The sequence below is a fragment of the Tympanuchus pallidicinctus genome, unplaced genomic scaffold (genome assembly GCF_026119805.1).
Source record: "Tympanuchus pallidicinctus isolate F22 unplaced genomic scaffold, pur_lepc_1.0 scaffold14, whole genome shotgun sequence".
Lineage (NCBI taxonomy): Eukaryota > Metazoa > Chordata > Aves > Galliformes > Phasianidae > Tympanuchus > Tympanuchus pallidicinctus.
Window position 1 is genome coordinate 2,363,065 of NW_026294659.1, and position 24,259 is coordinate 2,387,323.

The 24,259-nt window shown below is 43.1% G+C and overlaps 1 protein-coding gene across 4 annotated transcripts in view; it reads right to left on the minus strand.

The window, feature by feature from the left end:
• The window catches only part of MAP7D2 (MAP7 domain containing 2), a 77,015-nt gene extending 54,129 nt beyond the window's left edge, over positions 1-22,886 (minus strand). For 2 of the 4 annotated variants that reach the window (XM_052673754.1, XM_052673755.1), the window contains exon 1: positions 22,545-22,687. In XM_052673754.1, coding sequence (XP_052529714.1) covers positions 22,545-22,587 — 43 coding nt within the window. In that variant the 5' untranslated portion in view covers positions 22,588-22,687. Of the gene's footprint in view, positions 1-22,544 lie in introns of all 4 variants that reach the window. The other 2 variants (XM_052673756.1, XM_052673753.1) reach the window with 2 other exon arrangements.
• Positions 22,887-24,259: the final 1,373 nt, after the last annotated feature.

The following is a 24,259-nucleotide window of genomic DNA, read 5'->3' on the forward strand; positions in this document are numbered from 1 at the left end:
CTGCCTCATTACTCTTTATGAGAAGAAATTTTTCCTTATTTCCAACCTGAACTTCCCCTGGCACAACCTGAGGCCATTCCCTCCCATCCTACTGCTGTTATCTAGGAGAAGAGGCCGACCCCCATCACGTCCCAATCTCCTTTCAGGCAGTTGTAGTGAGTGATAAGGTCTCCCCCAGGCCTCACTTCTGCAGACTGAACAATCCCAGTTCCCTCAACCGCTCCCCATAAGACTTGTGCTCCAGCCTCTTCACAGCTTAACTGCCCTTCTCTGGACACATTACAGGGCCTCAAAATCTTTCTTGTAATGAGGGGCCCAAAACTGAGCACAGCACTCAAGGTGCAGCCTCATCAGTGCCAAGCGCAGAGTGGGCACGATCACCTCCATGCTCCTGCTGACTGCACTATTTCTGATAAAAGCCAGGATGTCATTAGCCACCTTGTCCACCTGGGCACACTGCTGGCTCATGGTCAGCCAGCTGTCAACTAACATCCCCAACACCCTCAGCTGTATGCCTTGCTGCAATAGTGCTTGCATTAAAATTGCTTCCGTGAAATGTGTAAGTATTCACCTATTCAATCTAACATTTCACTGTTAGGTACATACAGTACTGGCACCAATGAAATGGAAAACAGAATGAAACATCAGAGTCTCTAAGGACAAAGTCCATGTATCTGAAAAGACCCGTGACTGGGTGCCTTGGTGCCAAGTGATGACGTTCTTCAGAGAATTGATGTAGATTACTCACCCAGCAAGTCTGCCACACATTCTTTGAAGTGGGTTATTTGAAAACACAATTTTTTTTTTAAATTACCTTTTTTTTTTTTTTTTTTTTTTTTTAAGGCTTATCAAGAAAATTTTCATCCTACTCACTTTACCAAAATAGCTTGAAGTAGAAATATTTGGCTCAGTGAAGAGAATTACTAAATCTGTACATGCATGTGTGTGATCCTGAAGCTCCAAAGCACCAAAGTATGCTGAACCAAAAACAGCTCAAACCTCCACACAGCAGACAGCAAATGGAGATTTCTATTTTAATGTGTACATGTGTGCATGGCAAATCTCTCAACTTTTATGCCTACCCAGCTCATGATTGTGCAGGGAGGGACAGGGGCACCATGTCCCGCAGTGGGAGTCTGCTGGAGAATGAGGGTACCAAGGAAATTCTTTTAATGCAGGATACTTGGAGCCTCATATCCAGCTTCGTCACATCTTGGTATCATCACTCCTCCCATACTATGGACAGGGAACAAAAAGGCTGAGTACCTGACAGGGCACAGCTCATGCCAGCAGCTCTGTCTGGCAGCTGGGAGGGAGGTGACAGCACAGTTCCAGGAAGCTGGAGGCAGGTGCTGGCCTGCCCAATTTCACACTGCAGCTGCACAGACTGACAGGGCTGACTTAGAATTTTGTCTAACGCTGGAATTTGTTCTAAAACAGAATTATGTTACAGGGTGACAACTAGCTTCTTTGAAACCTTTAAAATCTGTAATGCTATTCTGACAACAGTATTCTGAAAATATATTGCTTACAAAGGTCACCAGGTAAATCAGAATCAAGGGCTTGCAAGGCTCTGCAAGGCAAGGAAGAAGGGCAACTAAAATTCACTTTATTTTACATGCTTATAATGCTAGTCTAGCAATATTTGAGAACACTGCAGTGCATGACAACAGAATACACAGCAGCATCCTCTGACATCTGCACACATCAAACTAGACTGAGCTAAATGATTCGGCATATGAAACCTAGCAAAGAACATGATTTCAGTGGTCTCTAGAGGCACAAAAAGCTTTTAAAAAGGAAAACAGGGAAAACAGAGGCAGACAGTGTATGTGCAAAGACTAAGTTAAGGCATTATGAAGGTTTAACTACAGGCTCTTGAAGTTTAGTTTTCATTCTCTGCAATCACTCAAGCCCTTGTTCAGAACATTTTACAAAACAAGTCAATCTCTCAGAGTAATACTGTGGAAATTCCCTTAATGTGCACATCCCAGAGCCCTGGAGGGGTTCAGAGTGCTGTGAATCTACTTTCCTAAAGGTGAAAAAACCTCAGTTCTTTGATATTGCTGTGCTCCTAAATGTGTGGTTAACGGTGGCTCTTTGGCAAAAAAAAAAAAGAAAAAAGAAAAAAAAAAAAGAAAAAAAAAGAAAAAAAAAAGTCAAGAAATAGTCTACAGCATCATAAAAAGAGCCTAATTTAGCAGAAGCTCTAGACCAAGGTCAGTCCAATCAGACTCAACAGTCAAGTCCAGGCTGGGCAGGAAGCTTGCTCAGGGCTGCAGAGAGACAAATGGGATAACACACTACAAGGATGGTGTGAAACACTGCCCTCTGAGATGTGGCAAAGCAAGGAAGGGATGCCTCTCGCTCCTTGTTTTGCCCAAACAGGCATTCACAGAACAAGCAAAAATACTATCAGGGAGGTTAGCACTTTAGATCACATTTTCCACTCCCATTTAGCTGACAGAACATTTAGAAGACAACTTCTGTTTATCAAGAGGGTATTAGAAAAAAGGAAGTTAAGCTAACATACATATAAATGAGATTTCTCTTCATTCAACACAGGTCAAGATCTTAAAAAGGGCAAATACCTACGATGGACATAGGGTCTCTGGTTGATGAAAAAAACATGAGCCAGAAGTACACACTTGCATCCTGAAGACCAATGGTATTCTGGGTTCCATCAGAAGAGGGGTGGACAGCAGTGACAGGGAGGTGATTGTCCCCCTCTACTCTGCCCTTGTGAGGCCCCATCTGGAGTGTTGCATCCAAGTCTGGGGCCCCTAATACAGGAAAGATACGGAGCTTTTGGATAGGATCCAGCGGAAAGCCACAAAGATGATTCAGTGGCTGGAGCACCTCTCCTATGAAAACAGGCTGAAGGAACTGGGCTTGTTCAGCCTGGAAAAGAGAAGGCTGTGGGGAGACCTCACTAAAACCCATGATATTTGATCCCCACCAGAAACACCATTTGCCTTGTTTGATTTACGAGGTCAACAGAGTAAGAATGAATAGCCTTTCAATGTGGAAACAGGAGCCAAGAACTCTGACTTGTCTTTGGGAGCGGACTTCTATTAGATTTACACACAACAACATGCAAAAAGGCAAGCTGGTGTATTCAAGCACAAATTACATATACATCATGACTATCCAGTGAGGTTATGCTTCAGCAACAATGTTACTAGAGATTATTTTAGTTTATTAATAGGAACAATAACATCTTTCTCAAAAATCAAACAGTTTCCGAGCTTCTGAGCATTTCTTAACTTCATATTCTTATCTACTCTAGGATTTTAAAGGACAGCTTAAGAAGTTCCTTTGAATGCAAGCCAATAATAAGTAATGAATTTTCTGCAGTAGATTACATTCATATCTGATTAAAATGGAAAGTACTGGATAAGTAGTACGCGAACAGTCTTTGTACAATTAAGTTTTCACTCTCAAAATTACTAATGGTTTTAACTGAGAACTGAAAATCTCCACAAGTCTACACTATATATACAAAACTGTATGATTAATCTGGAGCAGGAGGAAAAGTACAAGGACAGTAGTCCTGTAGACTTTACAAAAGACAGTAGAGTTGACAAAGTTTTCCTTGTTACGTATTTTCTGCAGAATGTTCAGTTTCAAAAAGAATTGGCACTTCACACTTAAATAACTGCTTAAGGTGTTCATAAGCCTTTTTATCATATATACCAAATTTTGGACAAAGTTGAAGTTTCTTAAATTATTTCAAATTGTCACTGATAATTCCAACACAGACTGTGCAATTATTTTCCAAATACTGCATGTTTCAATAGATGAAGTAATCATAAACACTTGGTGACTTTAAAAACAAATGAAAAGAAGTTTCACTTGTGCATATTACGTAGATAACAATTCTCTAAGTGACCATGAAATAGTGGTGAATTAGAACAAAAGATTGATCGCATCAATGGCCAGCAGACACCTCCCACGTTTGATACGCAGTGAACAGGCACTTTTACACATACGGCATTCAAAATCCTGTGATTTTAACTTCTGTGACTTTCTTTACAATACCTTTTGGAAAAGAAACTTTATTTCCTTTTTTAAAATCAAGCCTTCTGCCTGATTTCTGTGGTGCCTTCCAGTTATTGTCCTATAGGGCAATCTGAAGAATGGCATCCAACCCATCACTCACGTTCACATCACCAACTTTCATATCTGCTCACCAGTCAAGCTACAAACCAAAGCCATTTGATATTTGTACCCAATCACTTTTTAGTTCAGCTATTCTGTCTACTGACTAGAATGACATGTGCCCAAGTCATACCCAGAGCACATGCTCCATGACAGAGCAATGTCCTCTTCAAGTCCTCTTTTCATTTTTCTTGATCACTGACATTTGAGAACCTTTCACCTCCAATACCCTAATGCTAACAGCTAATCTGCAACACCTCACTGCTTCCACTTGCCTCCTATAAACATTAGTCCCCATATACAGTTGTACCTATTGAGGCTGAAACTTGTCTGCCATTTTACTGCTCCATTACTCGCTATTTTTTCTAATCAACTTCAGTAAATGACTCTTTACATGATTATTTTTAGCACCATATCAACAGAAAATACCACCCCTGTATTCACACATATCTCTACACCATTTATGAATTCTCCAGACATCATAGAGCTTTCAAAACATTTAGTGTCTGATAAAGCTATGTCTACAAGCATAGCAAGCATCCTGCAAGCGTACTTCTTCATCTGGACCACTTCACATATTTGCTGACATTCTGTGAGAAGTCCAACTGGTTTACAAGATAAAACTTTTCCTTACAAAATGTGCACAGGTTTTTCAGAGTGTATTTTGTCTAGCAAGTTTTATGCTCAAAAGCTTTGATTTGCCACTCTTTAGTTATCTGCATCACTTCGAAGCCTTTAAGTTGGGGCTAATTTCCTCTGGCATAAAAAATAATTTAAGGAATAGATCACTGTGAGAGAATCTTACAGATAAGAAACACCCCCTAAGCTCTTCCACACTGAGCATTGATGCAAATAATTAAACTCCAATGCTGCAGCCTTATGTTTCTTGACTGTTGCTTTTACACATGCACTTTTTAGCAACCTGCCACATAGTCTGGCAGGCTTGGTGTAACAGGGGGTGGAATGGGGAGGGGAGGGGGGGCTGTGTTCACTGTCTTTTTTATGCCTTTAGCTGTTTGCTCCTCAAGAACATTTGCCTTGTCATATTATCATTTTATTTTTAACGTTCCAAAGATTTTCTCCCATTTTCTCATTTGGATGTATTTTCCCCTTATCATTCTGTTTCCAATAGCCTCCTTTCTTATGCTGTTTAGCCACGTTTTATGTGTCCATGGAGAAACTGCTATTTTCAGAATACATTATACAGGTTTTTTTTTTTTTTAAACTCAAAGAAAAGAAAGGAATAAGAGAGTGTATTATTGTAAAAAAAGAAAAGAAAAACAAGTACAAACTTTCACACTGGGCTTATGTGTCATTCAATTCTAATACGGCATTAGAAATGGCATGACAATGGCAGGAAAACTGGTCAAAGCTGAAGTATTATCTACATACTTGGCAAACACCAGGGGGTAGCAAAGGAAGGAAGGTTTAATTTATCCAAATAGAATTTTGAAGTGTTATTAAGCCAAATCCTACAGCTGCTAATGAAAGCAGGAGCCAGGAGAAGGGGTACAATGAGACCTAAACCACCATCTGCACGGCTGTGCTTACACAAAGGCTCAAACCTCAAGCTTACAAGAGCAGCGCATGCTTACTGCAAGCAGGAGACAAAGCTACACCTGCAAGGCTGCAGAAGGCTTGCAGGCAGAGAGCTTCTTGCACACTGCTGACAGGGCCTGACTGTACAGATCTGATGTCAATTACAAAAATCGAAGAAAATAAAATAGAAATAAAATATAGGTTCCTATATAGCAAAATATAGGTACCTGGAAGCCTTCACCTGCTGTTCCTTCCTTCTTGGGACCCTACAACTTCTTTCTTGTTCGAAATGTGAAATCTATTCCCTACTTAATAAGTAGGCTGCCCAGAGAGGCAAGGATGCCCCTTCCTAGAGATGTTTAAGGCCAGGTTGGATGGGGCCCTGGGCAGCCTGATCCATTACTAAATGTGGAGGTTGGTGAGCTTCATGCTCCTTGAGGTCCTTTCAAACCCAAGCCATTCTGCAATTCTGTGTTTCTATGACATGATCTCAACAACGTAGAAACCACAGGATCCTCTTGTTCCAAAGAGAAAAATAAGCTCACTTCCTCTATAACAAGCATTCACATAATAAGCAACAGAAACATGCACCAAATATCCAAGTCAAATAAATGGAATTAATACAGTTGGGTAAGTTTTAGTCACCGTTAGGTAGACTTGTATCACACACTTATCCAGCAACCTTTTCTTCTCACATCTATGTGCAGTTTAAGAAGAAAAATACCCTACATGGAGCAAGAAGCAGTACAATCAAAACAAAAATCAAAAGCCTAAAGCTTTGTGACTTGTAGAATCAAAATTCTTTCAAACCTAGGCCCAAATGCTGTGCTAAATGGTAGACCATGAAAATCCAGGGAAACCTTGGTACCTTGCACAGATTTTTCTAAAACATGTGCGGGCAACTCTCAGGATTATGTTTGTCCCATGTTTTCCAACTACTATATTGCCGAAGCTAAAGCATCATAAACAAACACTACTGGCTTAAGTTGCAGACATTGTAACCACGATGGTTAGAGGCAATAAGATGCACTACATAAGGAGCAGTAATACTATTTTTGACTAAAATAAGCATCTATTTCAGAGTCAGAGAAGGGACTGCATGCTGAAAATTTTTTTTCAGGACACATCAACAAAATCCCCCATCTTCCTATGAAATCTGCCTGTCTTTTTACATCAAAGAGAATGACTTTCCAGCTAAGGATTATAACAGAACACCCTAAAATGAGAGTTTCCAAGAAATCAGACTGTCTACATTTTTTTCATTTCATTAAATATAACTATATTATACACCATCAGCCTTTGTACCTCAAACAAAGGCAGCATTCCTTCCCCGCAACAGAAACAGATTTTGAAGCAAATTAAAGACAGTGTCAAGACTTTGAAAAGACTGGGGGAAAAAAGCCAGTTAAAGCATCTCAGCTTATGAAGGAACTATAATATAAGGCACATAGTTTTGTAATTATCTCCTTAGACTGATAAAGAATAAAAGATGCAGCCTCAAAATCAACTGCAGCAAAACTGAAACATTTAAGAAAGTAGAATGCCCAAAACGGATGAAGAGAACCTAACTCTAAATGTAATACCAACAAAACTGTATTTGATGACATTTTCTTTGCCTAATGCAAACCTCTGTAAGTGCTCATCAGAAGAAATATTTCTCAGGAAAGTCACTTTACAACAAATTAGAACAATAGTAGTACCAGCCTTCCACTATATACTTTCAGGTTCAGGATCTGCTCAAACTGAATGCTCAAATCAGCATGAAATAGACAGCACTCGAGCCCTGTAAGCCTTAGAAGTAAAACCAAGGAGACCTCAGAGTTTCCACAGTTTAATGAAAGCAGAGTAAGAATGATTCTTGAAAAACGTCACTGTCAAACAAAAGCATGCAGTAAGGGTATCATAAAGTAAGACACCTGTGAGATGGGAATAAGCCTCTTCTCCTGGGTAACTAGCAATAGGACAAGAGGGAATGGCCTCACAGGCAGCTGGGGAGGACCAGGATGGATATTGGGAAAAACTCCTCAGAAAGAGTAAAGAGGCAGTGGCACAGGTTGCCAGAGAGCTGGCACCTTGAGGTGTTCAAGAAATGTGTGGATGTGGTATTAAGGGACATGGCTTAGTGGGGTAATACTGGTAGGTGGACTGTTGGAATGGGTCATCTTGGAGATCTTTTCTAACTTTGGTGATTCTATGACAGAATATTAATGCCATTATCCTTTTTCCCCCCACAGCAATGAAACTCACTCACACAGAACACTTCAAATAAGTAAGTAAATGAAATGCACGGAACCTGCAACAACTAAATCCATTACCAAAGGATGAAATATGATCAGTAAGAACAAAGCAAGGACTTCGTTGAACTTCATTTTTCTTTCTATTTACATGCAGCTTAAAAGATGTTTAAAATCACTTATCTAGTACAGGTTCCAATAAGCAACCTCACACCTTGATTTCCTTCCAAGATAATTCATCAGGAATGAGATGTTCCTTTCGAAAGAATATTTCACAAAAGCAGAGATCTGATTGAAAATAAAAGTCAATATGCAAAACCTTTATCCACTTCCACACATAAATAACCATCTAATGGGATCATTAGGAAAAATCAGTGAGTTTCTGTGCAATGTAATGACGTTTCTTTTCAGAATAAGAATACATAAGGAATTTGTTTATTCTTTAACTGTCTTCTTACAGTCTTTTGGGGAGACCTCATTGCTCTCTATAACTTCCTGAAGGGAGGCTGTAGTGAGCTGGGGGTCGGCCTCTTCTCTCGTGTCATTAGTGATAGGACCAGGGGGAATGGTTTCAAGCTACGGCAGGGGAGATTCAGGCTGGACATGAGGAAGTATTACTTTTCAGAAAGGGTGGTCAGGCACTGGAATGGACTGCCCAGGGAGGTGGTGGAGTCACCGAGCCTGGGGGTGTTCAAGGAAAGGCTGGATGTTGTGTTGAGGGACATGGTTTAGTGGGAGCTATTGGGAATAGGTGAACGGTTGGACTGGATCATCTTTTAGGTCTTTTCCAACCTTGACGATTCTATGATTCTATGATTCTTTGGTCTTTAACTCATATTTGACAAAAATGAAGTAAAATATTGATCAAAATTATCTTCCTCTAGAATTTTCCCATGCTAACTGTACCTAATATTCCCAAAAGTTCTGTCCTCCTGACTGAACAGGAAAAAATCCTGTCCTCCTCCTCTAAGACAGGAAAAAATTGTATTAATCCATCCAAATGACCCAACATCTATGTTAGTCAATATATCATACTCAACAGTTTTTAAAAATAGTTATTTCCAACAACAGGAGTTGTACAGTTGAGAGGACAGATGCATAAACAGCAGAGATAAGATTAAAATTTGAGAAATTCAAGGTTATACTGCTGTGCTTCAATGCAGGTATTACGCTACCTTCAAGAGTTACATTCACATATATTATGAACTCTTGTGCAAGAAGAATTGTAGATAAGTTCTACAAAGTGGTAACAGATTCACTGCTTGTTTACTCCTCTAGAATTTCTCAGAATGTTGGCACTGAAAATAACAAGCTTCATTCTTGCTTTTTAATCAACATCTCTAAAAAAATACATAAGCCCACTTACTTTGCATTGCCCTCCTTCCGCTCTCCTCTCCCCCCCCCCCCCTCCCCCTTTTTCTTTCTTTTTAATTTCAATTCAAGCTCTTTGAAAAGCTCTGTATCCTAATAGCCAAGTCATGGTCACTGATTAGCAGATGTACCATCCTTGCAAATCTCAAGCCTCATCACGTAAGCTAAGTAGTAACGACAACATCAGGACAAATGCTGAGTTAGTGACTTGAAAAAATGATTAATTTTTACAGTAGAGTAGTCACACTAGGGGAAAAACATCCATGTACCTTATAAAGCTTTAGTTAAAACAATACATTGCTCATTACTGGTAACAAACAGCTACAGCTATGTCTTGGTAGCATAAGCTACACAAAGAAGCATGAGCTCTACGTAAGCAAGCCTTTCAGTGTACACAGTTTCCCCACAAAAAAACCTTGAGTGTGAGCTTTCTACCGCCTTCATATTTTGGACAAGAAAAGGCACAGGGGAAACGTTACTGCTCTCTACAGTTACCTGAAAGGAGGCTGTAGGGAAGAGGTGGTCAACCTCTTTGTCAAGATGACAGGGAATTGCCTCAAGCTGCATCAGGAGAGGTTCAGGTTGAATAATAGAAAAGATTTATTTTTTATATATTAGAACAGGCTGCCCAGGGAGGTGGTTGGAATCATCATCCCTGAGGGTCTTCAAGAAATGCAGAGATGCGGCACTGAGGGGCATGGTTTCTAGAGCAACAGCAGTGATAGGCTGACGGTTAGACTGGATGATCTTAGAGGTCTTTTCCAACCTTACTGATTCTGTGATTCATTCACTGACACTGTTCTTCAGAGAATGGGTAGCTGCACAGCAAAAATCACTACATGATTTGCCAGAACTTGCCCATCCACACCCAGAGCAGAGACTCTGTTTGTTTTCAGGAGGACCTAAAAGCTCCTACAGAAAAAAATAAGAGTGATTGGACTCCCTCCTCATTTCCCACCACAGAGCTGCTATGCACGTTGGCTAATCAACAGTTTATGTGGGTCAGCATTTAAGAGTTATGTTAAAATAGAATTAAGAGGAGCATAAGAAGAATATCACTCACATTTAGTGTGAAATGCTACAATTTTTTTTTTTAAAAAAATAGAGGTTCTGCATAACTGCATTGAGATAAGGCTAGCCCCATGCTGCCCTGCAGTTCTGTCCCCAAAGGGAAGCCACTGCAACACAAGAGGATGCTTGGTGTCTCAGCCCTGTTTGTTCATGCCTTTACACCTACTGCTTCCACTTCCACAATCAAGCAGCCTGTTTTCACTACCTTTGCCAACACCTCTGTGGAGCCCATCCAGCCCCTGCCTCCACTCCCATGTAAAAAGGACACAGTTTAAAATACCTCTGCATGCAGTTGTCTACTATGGTTGCTCTGCTTATCAAACACAGCTGCTACATAATTTTCTGTCAACTATAAAGGTAAGACACTAAAGAAATAAGAGCAAGTATCCACCTCTCTCACTGGCTTACATACGCACCCAGGAGTCGCTTCCCGCTGGCTCCACGTGCCTATGCTCACACAGGTTTGCTCCTCCTGACTATCACTGCTGCTGTGCCAAACATTTTAAAAAGCACATGCCTCATGCTGGAAGCACAGCATTAAAATAGCTGCTACTTCTCTATACTTAACAAGCTATCTGTGTAAGAGACGAAAATCATAGTATTTTCACAGGGAGAAAACTTTTAAGGACAAACCCCGCAATAGCTGTGACACAGCCTTAACTTATTATTAATTTACACTCCCCCGCAGTTTTTGTTAAGAGTGACAAAGCAAGGCTGAAACAAATAATAATTTTGTATGATGGCAGTTGTACATGGCCTTGTCTACCTGCTTCCCTTCAAATAGAGGAGAAAAAACTCACCCTCAAGTATGCAAAGCTCTGATGGAGGGTCCTAATTACAGCTCCCGGTGAGAAGTACAGCTCAGCTTAGTAAGCCACCTTTCCTCTTTTCACAAAGCTACAGTAGACCCTTAACTGTCTTAGTAACTTAACAACCAAAGGACAGCACGTGGATACGAAGAATAGAACTGGTGATGCTGTAGGAGGCAGCAGGGCCTCTTCTGCTCTCTCCTAATGTCTTCCATAAAAACCTTGCTGAGAAACAACAAAGTTCAGCTCCAGGTGTGCCCATGAGAAACATCTCAGCACTTGCTAATGTATATAATGTATAATACAGATTACGTGCTTCCTCCAGCGAGCTCACATCTGATGCTTTTTCCCCAACAAAGCTCTAAGCAAGGAAAGTGGGGGAATGTACCATGCTATCCATGGAAGCCATCCATAGAAGCTACAGCTGGTGAGCGGTCTGGAAGTCCGCTCTTATGAGGTGCAGTGATTGTTCAGTCTGGAGAAGAGGAGGCTCAGAGGAGACCTCATCATTCTCTACTGCTCTGTACTGGATTTACTTTGCTGATTTGGAACTGCACTGATTAAGCCAACAAACCTACAAATCAGGGTTGTTAGATTATGTGAAATTAAACCCAAACAGCAGTAGGTTGGTCATAGACACAAAGGAAGTAAAAAAAAAAAACCTATACAGAAAATGGTATTGGTAGAAGCAGAACAACAGCAGCTGTTTATTCCACACCTTGCTCTGAACCCGCAGGGGTTTGGCTTCAGCTCATCCAGTCACTGCTTGTTGGAGCAAACCCAGAACCCCTCCCAAGATAAATGTCACACCTCAATTCCCGCCCTCTTTGACAGAGCTCACCTGGGCCTCCACAGCTGCACGCAGCTGCCCATGTGCCACGAAGCAGGACGTGGTGCTCCTTTTCCACAGAGATGGGGGGAGGAAACTTGCATGTTTATACTATCATATGTACATGTAATTAAAAGAGATTACCTGCCCACAGCCCTTGCCTTGCTGGAATGGTACGCCCAACAAAAGCAGAGGAAAGAGCACCTCCGGCAGAGGGCCTCTGGGAGTATTGAGACAAAGGCCAACAAGGAGAGCGAAGTTCAGGGCACACCTGCACAAGAGGAGGCTGCTGTGATCGTGCCAACAAACCACAGCTCTGCCCAACATAGTGAAGCTGGAAGTACCACGGGCAAGGAACCATGTGCTCTGGTAGCAACACTTCACATACAGAGATGAACCAAAAAAGATCTGGGGCTTGAGAAGCCTGCCTGCCCAGAGCTTGAGAATAGGGGGTAAGGATTGCTGGGTTGAATTGGCTTAAGTAGTAGAAGTCAATGAACGTTTTGGAAGGCAAAGAGAGGAATCAGCATGGCAGCAAGAGCTGCATCCTCCCCCATGCCAAGGGAGAAGCTTGGAGGCAGGCTGAGCTACATGAGGCCTGCACAGTGCAAGAGACTGTGCGCTTGGACTGGCAGCAGGAGCTGGCACATTGGGAGCAGCAGATAACTTGACAGAAGGGTACAGCCTACGTAAACACACACCCACCATAAACACTTTTGATTTTAGTACCATTTTATTGATGCACACAGAATTTATGGATTTTAAGACAGCTACCAACAGCTACCACTGAGAAATGAAAGAGATATCTGATGAAGTCTTTGCAGACTGAGGAGCAAAGTTACTTCTGCTTAGCCAAACCTAGCATCAAGAGCCAGGTCCTGAGCCACCCTGTCTGAGCTGCACTAGAAGAGGCTTTTGCTCCACAAACCTGATGCTGTCAGCTCTTATGAGCTTGCATAAGTTGCACAAAATTCCCATGCTGCAAACTAAATACTCTACTTTTGTATTCCATTCTACCTCCACCTACACGTAGGTAGAAATTGGGGTTATTCTGGCAAGGCATAAAACAATAGACTGGACTGCAGAGCTAGAAACAAAGGATGGGGGCTGAACATGCTCAGCTCTAGCTGAAAGTATAGCTAGTTTTTGACTGTTGAACAAGTCTTCTTTATTCTTTTAATATTTCTGTTTAATGGGACTTCCTCAGCTGTCTGATTTTATGAAGGACTGTACAATATAATCTACCTGAAATGCTGCTACTTAGAACCAACTCCAGCAGCTCTCAGCCAGTAGGTCTAGCAGTCAGAATTCACATAGGACTTGTCCTATGTGCTAAGTCACCAACAGTAGTTTTGATTGGAGCTTCTCAAGATGCATGCATCACCAAAAGCTATCTGCATTAATTTCAGTGCAAGATAGCCATCAGAATAACATCTTGAAGATCTCTCCCCTCTACTCTCAGTCTGTAGCCTAAGGAAGCATATCATACTGCAACACTGGTTAACTGATAGCTGCTCTGAAGACTAGGAAAATGCTCCTCAGCCTGTATGTTATTACTTTTCATTTTCAAAGAGTTCTTTGATATGGTGATTCTCTGTTTTTGAACTGTCATGCCTGAAGCAGGGGGTTAGACAGCAAGGAATGTGATTTCTTTCTGCCTCTTTCCCCTTCCCAGTCTCCTTGTGCAGCTGTCACAAAGGAAAACTATGATCTGCTTCATCCCTTCAGGCTCCCACTGAAAGGCAGGTGGGCTGGTGAGAGGTCAGTTCCTCTGGAGTCCACCTGATGGGTGCAGCCTCCTCCCTGGCCTCACACTTTTCACTTCCAAGGCTGGATGGAGTAAGATCCGCTCCACTGGGGCACAGGAATGAGTACAGCATTGAGTACCACTACAGACCTGGAAAAAGGAGCAGGACAGAGCATGGGAACACATCCAAGTCTTCTGGACTGATTTTTGTGGGACATACGAAGCACATCATTTGCTTGCTGCAGTCTTATCCTCCACCCCCAGTGCTGTCTTCTCTGGAGGCCTAAAGACAACACAGCTAGGAGATGCTGGCTCTGACTAAGCCCATCCATCCTTAATGACCTCATAGGCAGGTGTGTGTGGATCAGAACAAGGAAAGACATTAAGAGGAGAAGAAAAGCCATCTTATAAGAAGCTCAAGAGTTAATCCAGCAGGTTGTCAGTTCACCAATAGCATAAGCTCATCATTAGCAGCAGCTAACTTGGCAACAAGGAATTTGTACAGTGCAAGGGTTTTACACACACACACACACACACACAGAATTTAACAGTCTTCCAGGAACATTACTGTGCTGCTGTAAACACTTTATGAGTTGCTGCGTGGCCTGTAAGCCTGTCAGCATGCTTTAGAAAGCACTTGTCACAAGGAACACTGGCTCTATGTGAAGACTTCCTTTACAATCTTCAGCATTACAAAAATTGGATTTGAAAGTGGATGTGCTCGTACTGCATAGCATGACTTTCAGTTCCATTCACGCATCATTTAAGCAACTTCACTGCAGATTAAATGCATTAGGATCCAAGGCCATCAATTCTTTTTGAGACATTCTTCAAAAGTATGAACTTAAAGGAATACAGCCAGTGATTACAGCATAAGAAAGGAGAGTACCTCAGAGTGGGAGGACATAAATCAAAACACAGGGAAAATGTATCACAAAGGGGAAATGCAAACCTCACCTTTGATTACAAAATATATTATGAAAAACAAACTCTTACTCTTGTTTGTAAATAACTGAGCTGATTACACCAGATATTTCTGTTTCACTTCCCTTCTGTTCTGTAACATCACAGAATCCATTCCCTCTGCAAAATTCCCTCTTTTCTAAAGCATATCTCCCCTGCACATCACCCAAACATTTTTACTCACTGCCATGACCTTGAGAACCTGCAAGCCACCATCCTCCTCAGAGCCTGATCCACAGCACATTTAAGCCAAAGGAAGGTCATCCTTTTATTACACTGCACCATTAAATCACTTCCCATGACTGTTGAAAATTGCCCTGTTTACTTAGAACCACAGCACTCAGTGTTACTAAACCCAAGCAGCATAATGGAAATACTTACATCTATTAATAGGCCATTAAGGGTAAGGGAAAAGATGCCCTGTGGCTGCAGCACTGTACTAAAAGTCAAGACACCATGAATAAAGGTAAGGCCCTACTCCCATTTCCCTGTAGGACAGTTAAAGGAGAACCAGTCCATCAACTATTTATTTTGGAAACAATGACTAGCCTGTCTTTTTTCAGCATTTCAAGATCCCAAACAACACGAGGAGAAAGGACTGTTCCCACTCCACCAGGGAAGCCCTGACAGAGCTGAGCCATCAACTTGTACCACCCTGGTGAGGGAAGGGAAATTAGCAACCCTTCATTCAAATATTCAAAAGACCAACGTGATAATGTGTGGGTAAACACTGTAATATCATCTTGTTCTCCTTCCCAGGACTAAAAGAAATGTTTTTGGGGTGTGCCTGCCACATGGTCTACTTAATGGAGTAAAAAGAAAAGAAAAAACGAAGTACTTAAAAAAAACAAAAAAACTGAGAATTAGTTAAAATACAATTAAGCATTGGAAGTTCATTCTAACTAAATAATCCAGGCTAGTTTGCACATATGACAGCACTCTTGGTTTACCAGTCAGGGAAAGATCATTCCTGCACTCCTTCTGTAGCTAACAAACCCAGACATGCTGCACAGCCACCAGCAACATTTGCATCTGTTTTAGGATCAAAGCCACATTAAAAACTGCACTACTCGACCACATCTCCAACCAAAATTAATTGCAGACTAGAAGTACTTCAATGAGTGTTTTGCTGAAATAAAGAATAGATCTGCTAGCTCCTGCTTGGCACGAGGCGAGTAATTTGATAATTCATATGGATTGAACCAAGCAAGGCATTCTTCCAGATCCTACTGAACTGAAACAAAACCACAACAAGCCCTCCAGCATCTGGCATTACAACAGACAGAACAATCAAATACAGTAAATACACCAACGTCACTAGCATTTTCTTAAAGATTTTTAGGATGTTTTCACAGTGGCATCCACAGACTGATACATATGGTTACCATGTATTTTTAACCAGCACAACCTTTCCTATTCCTATCAAGACCTCAGATAGGGATGATAAATTCTAGGGCTTTGTTTTATTCATCTAAGTCAATACAAGGAAAAAAAGAATCTATAAAAGAAACTACTCAGCAAACAAAGACAAATTGATTTATGAAGCTCCGTAAATTCCCTCCTAAAATGGTTGTTAAGCACTGGATCCTCATGGCACTAAGGCTGTGGGGCACAGCATCCATCCCTCTGCTCGTGCATGCGGATGCACTGATGTGCACGTGGAGGAAACAGGCAGAGAGCTGTGACATGGAGGACCAGCTCAGGAAGTGCCTCAGACTTGAGAAGCCCCTTAACAAAACCAAGTTAATGTGCATCCAGTGTGCCCTCCTCTTGGAAGGCAAATGCAAGCATGCAGGGATGACTTACAACACGGTTGTAATTATTAGTGAAGGGGCTGACTTCAAAACCTTGAACAGTTAGAGTCTATTTCTGTACTCAGTGTACAAAGAAGCACGTGTTTACCAGTTTCTGGAATGCTAGAAAAAGAGATCTAAATATCTATGACTGCTCCAAGCATCTACTTCTGTAATAGGGTAAAAAAAATAATAATGAAAGTTCAGCAAAGGTGAATGCTAAGATGCAGAAGGAATCTCTTCTGTTGAATCTCCACAAGAAATTCAGATTAACACTACAGTTCTCAAATTATCTCAAATGACAGAAGCACATATGTGTTGCACTGGCACACAAAAATCTGCATTTTCCATATTTTTAATATGGAAGTGTCTATTAAGAGCAGTGAAACATCAGTAAATAGTGTTTGCTACTGGCAGTTTTATTTATTTACCAAGAAAATAACATGCAAGCAAAGTGACAGCAGAAACTCCAGCACGTGGAGAATCACAAGGGGCCTGAAGCACCTCGCTTATGAGGAAAGGCTGAGAGAGCTGGGACTGATCACCATGGAGAAGAAAAGGCTGAGAGGGGATCTTATCAATACTTACAAAAATCAAAAGGATGGGAGTCAAGAGGATGGGGCTGGGATCTTCTCAGTGTTGTGCAGTGACAGAACAAGGGGCAGTGGGCACAAACTCCAACACAAGAAGTTCCATCGGAACACAAGGAAGAACTTCTTTACAGTGAGGGTACCAGAGCCCTGCAACAGGCTGCCCAGAGAGCTGGTGGAGTCTCCTTCCCTAGAGATATTCAAGACCTTCCTGGATGCTTTCCTGCACAGTCTGCTGTAAGGAACCTGCTTCTGCAAGGGGATGGACTCAGTGATCTCTAGAGGTCCCTTCCAGCCCCTGTGGTTCTGTGAGAAGTTGCTGAAAGCAGTGACCTGTAGGCAAGCAGCAACACTGCAGGCCCCACAGGAAGGCCACCAGTCACTGCACTCTGCGCACGCTCATGGAAAAGCAGCCAAAGGGCAACGAGGAGCCTGTACACAGCCTGCTGTTAATCCAAAGGTCACAGGAACACTGCATTGATCACAACAACGCAGATATTTCATTTTCAACTCCAGGAGGACAGTCTGCTTCCCACCGGTCAGGGAAGAGGCAACACACATTGCGGCAGCAGCAAAAAACCTACAGACACTCAGGTGCCCTAGGATTTATGCTTCTAAGCAGTTTGACCTGGCATTCGGTAAGCAAAGATATGCAAACAGTACAGTAAATAAAACCAACCACAAACTTGACAAGATTTCACATCACAGAGGAGATAAATATTAAATAGTTAAGCAGAAATGCTGACTAACGTGGATCATTAATTTAGAGGGAGAAAATGAAGTAGGGTAGTACGGTTAGGTTGTAATTGGACTTGATGATCTTTAGGGTCTTTTCCAACTCGAGCAATGCTATGATTCTATGATTAAAGAGGAAAACTAAGATGTTACCATCAGATACTTTAATACATTGTTTCATTGCATGTACAGAAAGTCTGAGAGGTACATGCACAAAAGCAATTCCACCTGAAGCATTTTAACCACCATTTAACCGGGACAATAAATATTTCACTCAGACCCTTGCAGCACTCATTCTCAGACAGGTGGACAGCAAGCTGTCCCGGTTTTAGGAGCTCCGTACAAACAAGACAAAAAAAGTGTATTTACCATTTGAATGGCAGGCACAAAGTGAGAGGTGTGTTACATTATTTTAATCAATAAAACAGCTATCTTGCATTTCTTTCCTTTTTTCTTTTTTTTTTTTTCCAGCTTACTAGTACAATAGATTCCCACTGCATGAAAACCATTTACCTCCCCTCTTCTCACCCTCGCACATCAGCATCATTCATCATTATGGAAATGAACCACAGAGGAAGGTGTTTATAAATACCCCACCTAAAGTCAGCCAGGTTAATGCCGTGCAGTGGAAGAAATCTTTGTTCAGCCAAGATTTCTTGTTGCTGTTTCAATCAATTCGATAGACGGACCACTGCATGACTGAAGGAGCACTAATCCAGCTGTTTGAGCACGAGCATAAGGGGAAACTAGCACGTACCATATCCTTACATACACTGCCTTCAATTACAGAAAACACAGGTAATGCATCACATTGTGATAGAAATATCAAATACCAGTCAAGTACAACAAAATAACCCAGAATTTAAACATCATAAACCATGGTTAAAGAAATCTCCTGTGGTACTGAAAGAACTCTGCTTTTTATTACTGCAGTAACCTTAGCCGGCTACAGCTATATTAAAAAAAATGCTACCCCAATTCTTCTCTCAGCCACAATGAGATTCACAGGAAAGGTAAAGCAAGACAGGCAACACAATTGTATTTAGGAAACTTGCAGACCCTTGTCATTGCACCCCAGCATAGGCAGCTGGGTTAAGCGCAGAAGTGAAAACCTCACAAGACTTGAAGTTATCAGGCTGACAGCAATTGTGAGAGCCAGCTAGAGGTGAAGGATGGGAAGCAGGAACATGACTTGAGCTACTTACTATTCAGTATTGTTAACATTCACACAGTTTGCATTAATTTCCTCAAGAGCTGTATTTCTTTCATAGACTCGTGAAGGTTGGAAAAGACCACTAAGATCATCTAGCCCATCACACCAGGCCCATTAACCATGCCCCTCAGTGTCACATCTACAGCTTTCTTGAACACCTCCAGAGAGTGTGACTCCTTCACCTCCCTGGGCAGCCTGTGCCACTGCTGCACCACTCTGAGAAGCTGTTTTTCCTAATACCCAACCTGAACTTCCTCTGGCACAACTTGAGGCCATTCCCTCTTATCCTATCACTGATGGCTGTGAAAAGAGGCCAACCTTCACTTCACCTCAGCCTCCTTTCAGGAATCAAAGAGAGAGCAATGAGATTTCCCCTAAGCACCCTCTTCTCCAGCCTGAACAATCCCAGTTCCCTCAGCTGCTCCCCAAAAAACTTGTGCTCCAGACCCCTCACAGCTTCGTTGCCCTTCTCTGAACACACTCCAGGGTCTCAACATCTTTCTTGTAGTCTTTTGCCACATCGTAAGATCCACTTATCTACTGAAGTCCTGTAGAAGCAATACGTTTTTCCCACCTACACCACATAGGCAGAGATAGACTTAAACTGCAAACAGCTGCTTCCAAAATCAACTGAGCAGCTCGAGCCAGGCATCGGTATGGGGCTGAAAGCTGCAAAGAAAGCCATGTCAGGAGCTGGTGAAAAAGTCCCATTCATAAGGGCTGGCCAAGGCAACTGGAGCCACGGGGGAAAACACACAAAGGATGAAATATTTTCTATTACCTCCACACTTTAAAAACTATCCAGAATTAAAAGACTTGCTTTTACTTTTCTATAGACCTAAAATGCATTAGTAAATGAATGACAGATAAGAGGAAGATATTGAAAGCATTCCTTGCTGTTTTTTCTCCACACACACTAAGAGACCAATAACTGTGAAAGCAGTAATTATATTTTATTTATTCATGAGAGGAAAACAAGCCTTATTCCATCATTCTTCATACAGTATCAACATGTAGAATATATACTTCTATTTACATGAAATATGTATAGGCTCCTTCAACTAGCATACCCAGAAATGATTACTTAATATTAAAAAAAATAATAAAAATCCTGATGCATTTTCTCTGCTGCAGCCACCAAAGCAAAGGCATCTATGTGATGCTACTCAACAGCACCTTAGAAGCACTATGAGCACTATCAAGTTCCCAGGTGTTTCACACTCTTACCACACACACTTCAATCATTGTCACCCTTTTATTTCTAAACACTTCAAGTGCAAAGTGTTTGCACTGCAATTCAACAAAACTTAGAGAGTAAAGGCAATGACCTTTTTCTGTAGTCTTCTTTTATTTCTTCTTTCTTTTTTTTTTTTATTAGATCAACAGAGTCTGTCCGATGTTATGATATTTTAATCAACAGAACACTAACCTTGAGAGCATGCAGAGTACTGAGCTCCTCTGAACAAAAACCAGTACTTGCAAAAGGTAACGTTGCACAGAGAGTAGCACATCAATTAAAAGCATACTGTATGGTTTAAAGAAATCAGCTGGAAAAGCATTGCTCTCAAGAAGGAAAAAACACACAGTACTTTGAAAGAAATACATCTATGCATTCCTTTCACACACTGGGTTATGACTTGCAGTCTAAATTGACAACGACATGTAGCTTTCTCTTAGACCCTCTTAGGGCTGACCAAACTTTTCTATAAGAAGAAAAGAACACATTTTGCTTTGCAAACCAAAGCACTCAGTATTTCAATCTCTTAGAAGATGCATTAAGCAAATTTCACCAGGTAGCAAAAGGAAGATCAGCAATTCAGTATGGAGCAGCTTGTCCTTCAAACGCTATTTAGTCATTACTGCATTACTGTTACTACAGATGGTAGCAGCAATAACACCCACAGTTTGGTGTCACCTAATTCTTTGCCTTCCCTTACCCAAAACACTCCTACAATGCCTTCCCAGGCTGTAGCATCTCTGCTGTTTGCTGCACAGCTCAGATTTTCAGTCAAGGAAAGAGCTCCACATCTATTAATTGCTTGCACTCCAGAATTTTGCTCCTTATTATCCTCATTGAACAAGTCTCCTCCCTAGCAGCCAGGAGATGCAAACTATTCCCCTAATGCAAGCGTGTTCATTTCAATTGGATTTAGGCAGATCCGGTCCACACTGCAGTCTGTGAAACATCCTAAGCACACACTGGCAACTCTTCCCCAGCACACTGTATACTATCTTCTATTAGCTGGTTCAAGTTAAAAAAAAACAACAGAGCAAGGCACTTAGGCACTGGATGACATCTGCCTTGTGCCTGTCCCACAACATGCCCCATTTGATACCATCTTCAGTTACACCATATTTTCTGTGGGTTCTCAGTTTCATATGCGGGGTGAAAAAGGGTCTGTATAGTCTCTGGTACATAAGGTAAAAACAGGAAAACACAAGAAGAAAAAAATCCCTGTTAACAGGGAAGAATTCTTTATGCTTTAGAGTGGGAAGAAACTAGAAATATAAATTCTCAGCATTTTTCTCCCAAGTGATCAATGGGGAACCAGAGACCTGAAGGCTGGAGGTGCACTGCTGCTCATCTGCAGTGGTGATGGGCAGGAGAATCAGAAGTCCTGGCTCTGACACAGTGTGACCTCGGGGCACTTCAAGGCTTGCATCCAGCTTCCCACTCAATACATTTGGGATAACAGCGCTTATCTCCCAAAGCAGCGGTAATGCTACTTTTAGAAGTTACACTAGCTCAGGACAGAAAGGAAATTAACTCTCCTTTCCGCCCATGCTATGGACGGATTGCTCACCACAAAGACCAGGCCCTGGATCAGGTGAGTAAGGTAAAAGCTCATTCCTTAATCACCACCCATCTCACACGCTGAACCAGGGCGAGGCCACGCAATCACTGTCACGATTCCATCCGACGCACACCCACGAGCTGAAGCGTGACGGTGCTCCCGGTCCCCGATCTCTGCCCCACTTCCTGTTGTCTCGTTGGTCACCCCAGGGCACGGGGCTCACAACCCCACAGCCGTGCCAGCCCGCAGCATCGGGAGGCGCTTTGGTGGAGCCGTGCCCGCCCACGGGAGGCACTCCGCTCCGTACCAGCCCGACCAGTTTGCCTCCCGCCTTAGCCAACCACCGCAGGCAGGCCCGGGCACCGCAGAGAACTCGCTTTATGCATCGCTCCCTACTTCAGGGCAAACCAGAGCCTCCTCCCTCCCTGGCAGCAGCGCCAGCGGTCGGGGAAAATCACAACCGCACACGCGGCCGGCCCGGCTCACAAAAGCCGCCCATGGCCAATACGTGCCGCACCACGCAGCCGGCACCTGCGCCTCCGAGGAACCCCCTCCCCGGGCCCGAGATGGCGGCACCTGCCGGGAGGGGAGCGACCCTCGCCGGCGCCCGCGAGGTTCCCCGGGTTGAGGAGGGCAGTGGGCTAGGGGAGGGCGCCGCCGTCCCGGGCACCTGGCAGGGCCGCGCTACGCTTACCTGCCGCCCGCGGGGAGCCCCGCGCCGCCCCCGGCTCCGCCATCTTCCTCCGGCCGGCGGTCCCCACCGACTCGGTTCGGCGCTTCGCTCCGCTCCGCGGCGCCCCGCGGCCGCCGCACAGGCGCACTGTCCGTCCGGCGGCACCTGACTCCGCGCGGCGGGGAGGAGCGGGGTTGGGCGCGGAGGCGGCTGCTTGGTGCCGTTCGGTGGCGGTTCCCGCCCCGCCAGGTATTGCCGTCGCCCCGCCCAGCCGAGCTGGGGGTCTACGGGGTGAGGTGCTGCGTGTGTCCTCGGGAGGCCCTGGACGAGCCGTGTCTTTGTTCGGGTCCGCACATAGGTGGCCTCGCTATGGGATCGTGCTTAATTTCGGAAGAGGCAGGGGATTGGAGAGACGTCTTTTTATTTTCATACAATCACAGCAGGGCTTGGGTTGGAAGACACCTCAAAGCCCACCCAGCCCCAACCCCTGCTGTGGGCAGGGCTGCCCCCCACCAGCTCAGCTGCCCAGGGCCCCATCCAACCTGGCCTTGAGTGCCTCCAGGGATGGGGCACCACAGCTTCTCTGGGCAGCTGTGCCAACACCTCACCAACCTCTGAGTGAAGAATTTCTGTGTAACACCTAACCTAAATCTCCTCTCTTTCAGTTTGAAACCATTCTCGTCCTATCACTATCAGGCCATGTAAAAATCCGCTCCCGATTCTACTTATAAGCTCCCTTCAAGTACCGGAAGGTCTTTTCTCCTGAATATTTATATGCTCAAATCATCAAAAAGACCTAGAACTTTCAACACGCTACTTACAAATTCATTGTGTTCCTGCCATCTCAGCCTTTGGAAACACTGGAACACAGGTCATCACTGTTATTCCCATGGCACTGCCTGAAAGCCCTATTAGAGCCCACTTTACAGCCAAAGACTGGCCAGCAGTTATGTTCCCATTGTCTTCTCATCCAGCTGAAAATTCAGACCACAGTCAAAAACAAGCAGAGGAGGAAAGAAACTTTTTTTTTTTTTTTTTTAAGCACTTTCTTTGGTATTCCTGCTGTGTCTCGACGTAAATAGAGCTTTCTTACTAATTGCAAATTATTCTGTTGGGATTTGTCCTTCATCTCTGCATTCAAGAGCTGTTCCTGTGTTTGGGTGTGCACATCCCACCAGGGAGCTTAACCAGGCAGATGTGCCTTTTGTTGGTGCATATGGCAGTAACTATTCCCAATGTCACCTTACCAGTTACAGACTCTATTTTTATTGTATATTAATGTCAAATCTTAACTATTTCAAATGACATTTCTCAGGCTACGCTTCTATCTGGGTGATTACAGTGATTATACCTGTTTAGGAATGACACTGTACCACTTTGCTCACATTATAAAAGAAAATTCTTACATATTTTATTGTAGGAGTGCCTCCTGTTTTCCAGGGCCTCCTCTGGCAGTGCCTTCAGAATGAAGGATTCTCTGGGAACCTCAGTTTGTCCTTGTGGGAACAGCTGGTCCAGCAGCAATTGCATAGGCTTGGTGTTGAGTGAAAGGAAATGAGATGAGTTTCCAGGACTGGAAATTAGTAAAACGGGATACAGATGCAGAAGATGCAAGGAACAAGGATGAAGAAAAGTAGCCATGAAGCTGGAGGACGGGATATGAGCACACCTGCTGGGATATTTGTGCAGGAGCCAGGGCTGGTGTAATGGTACAGACAGGGCTACAGGAGGATGTG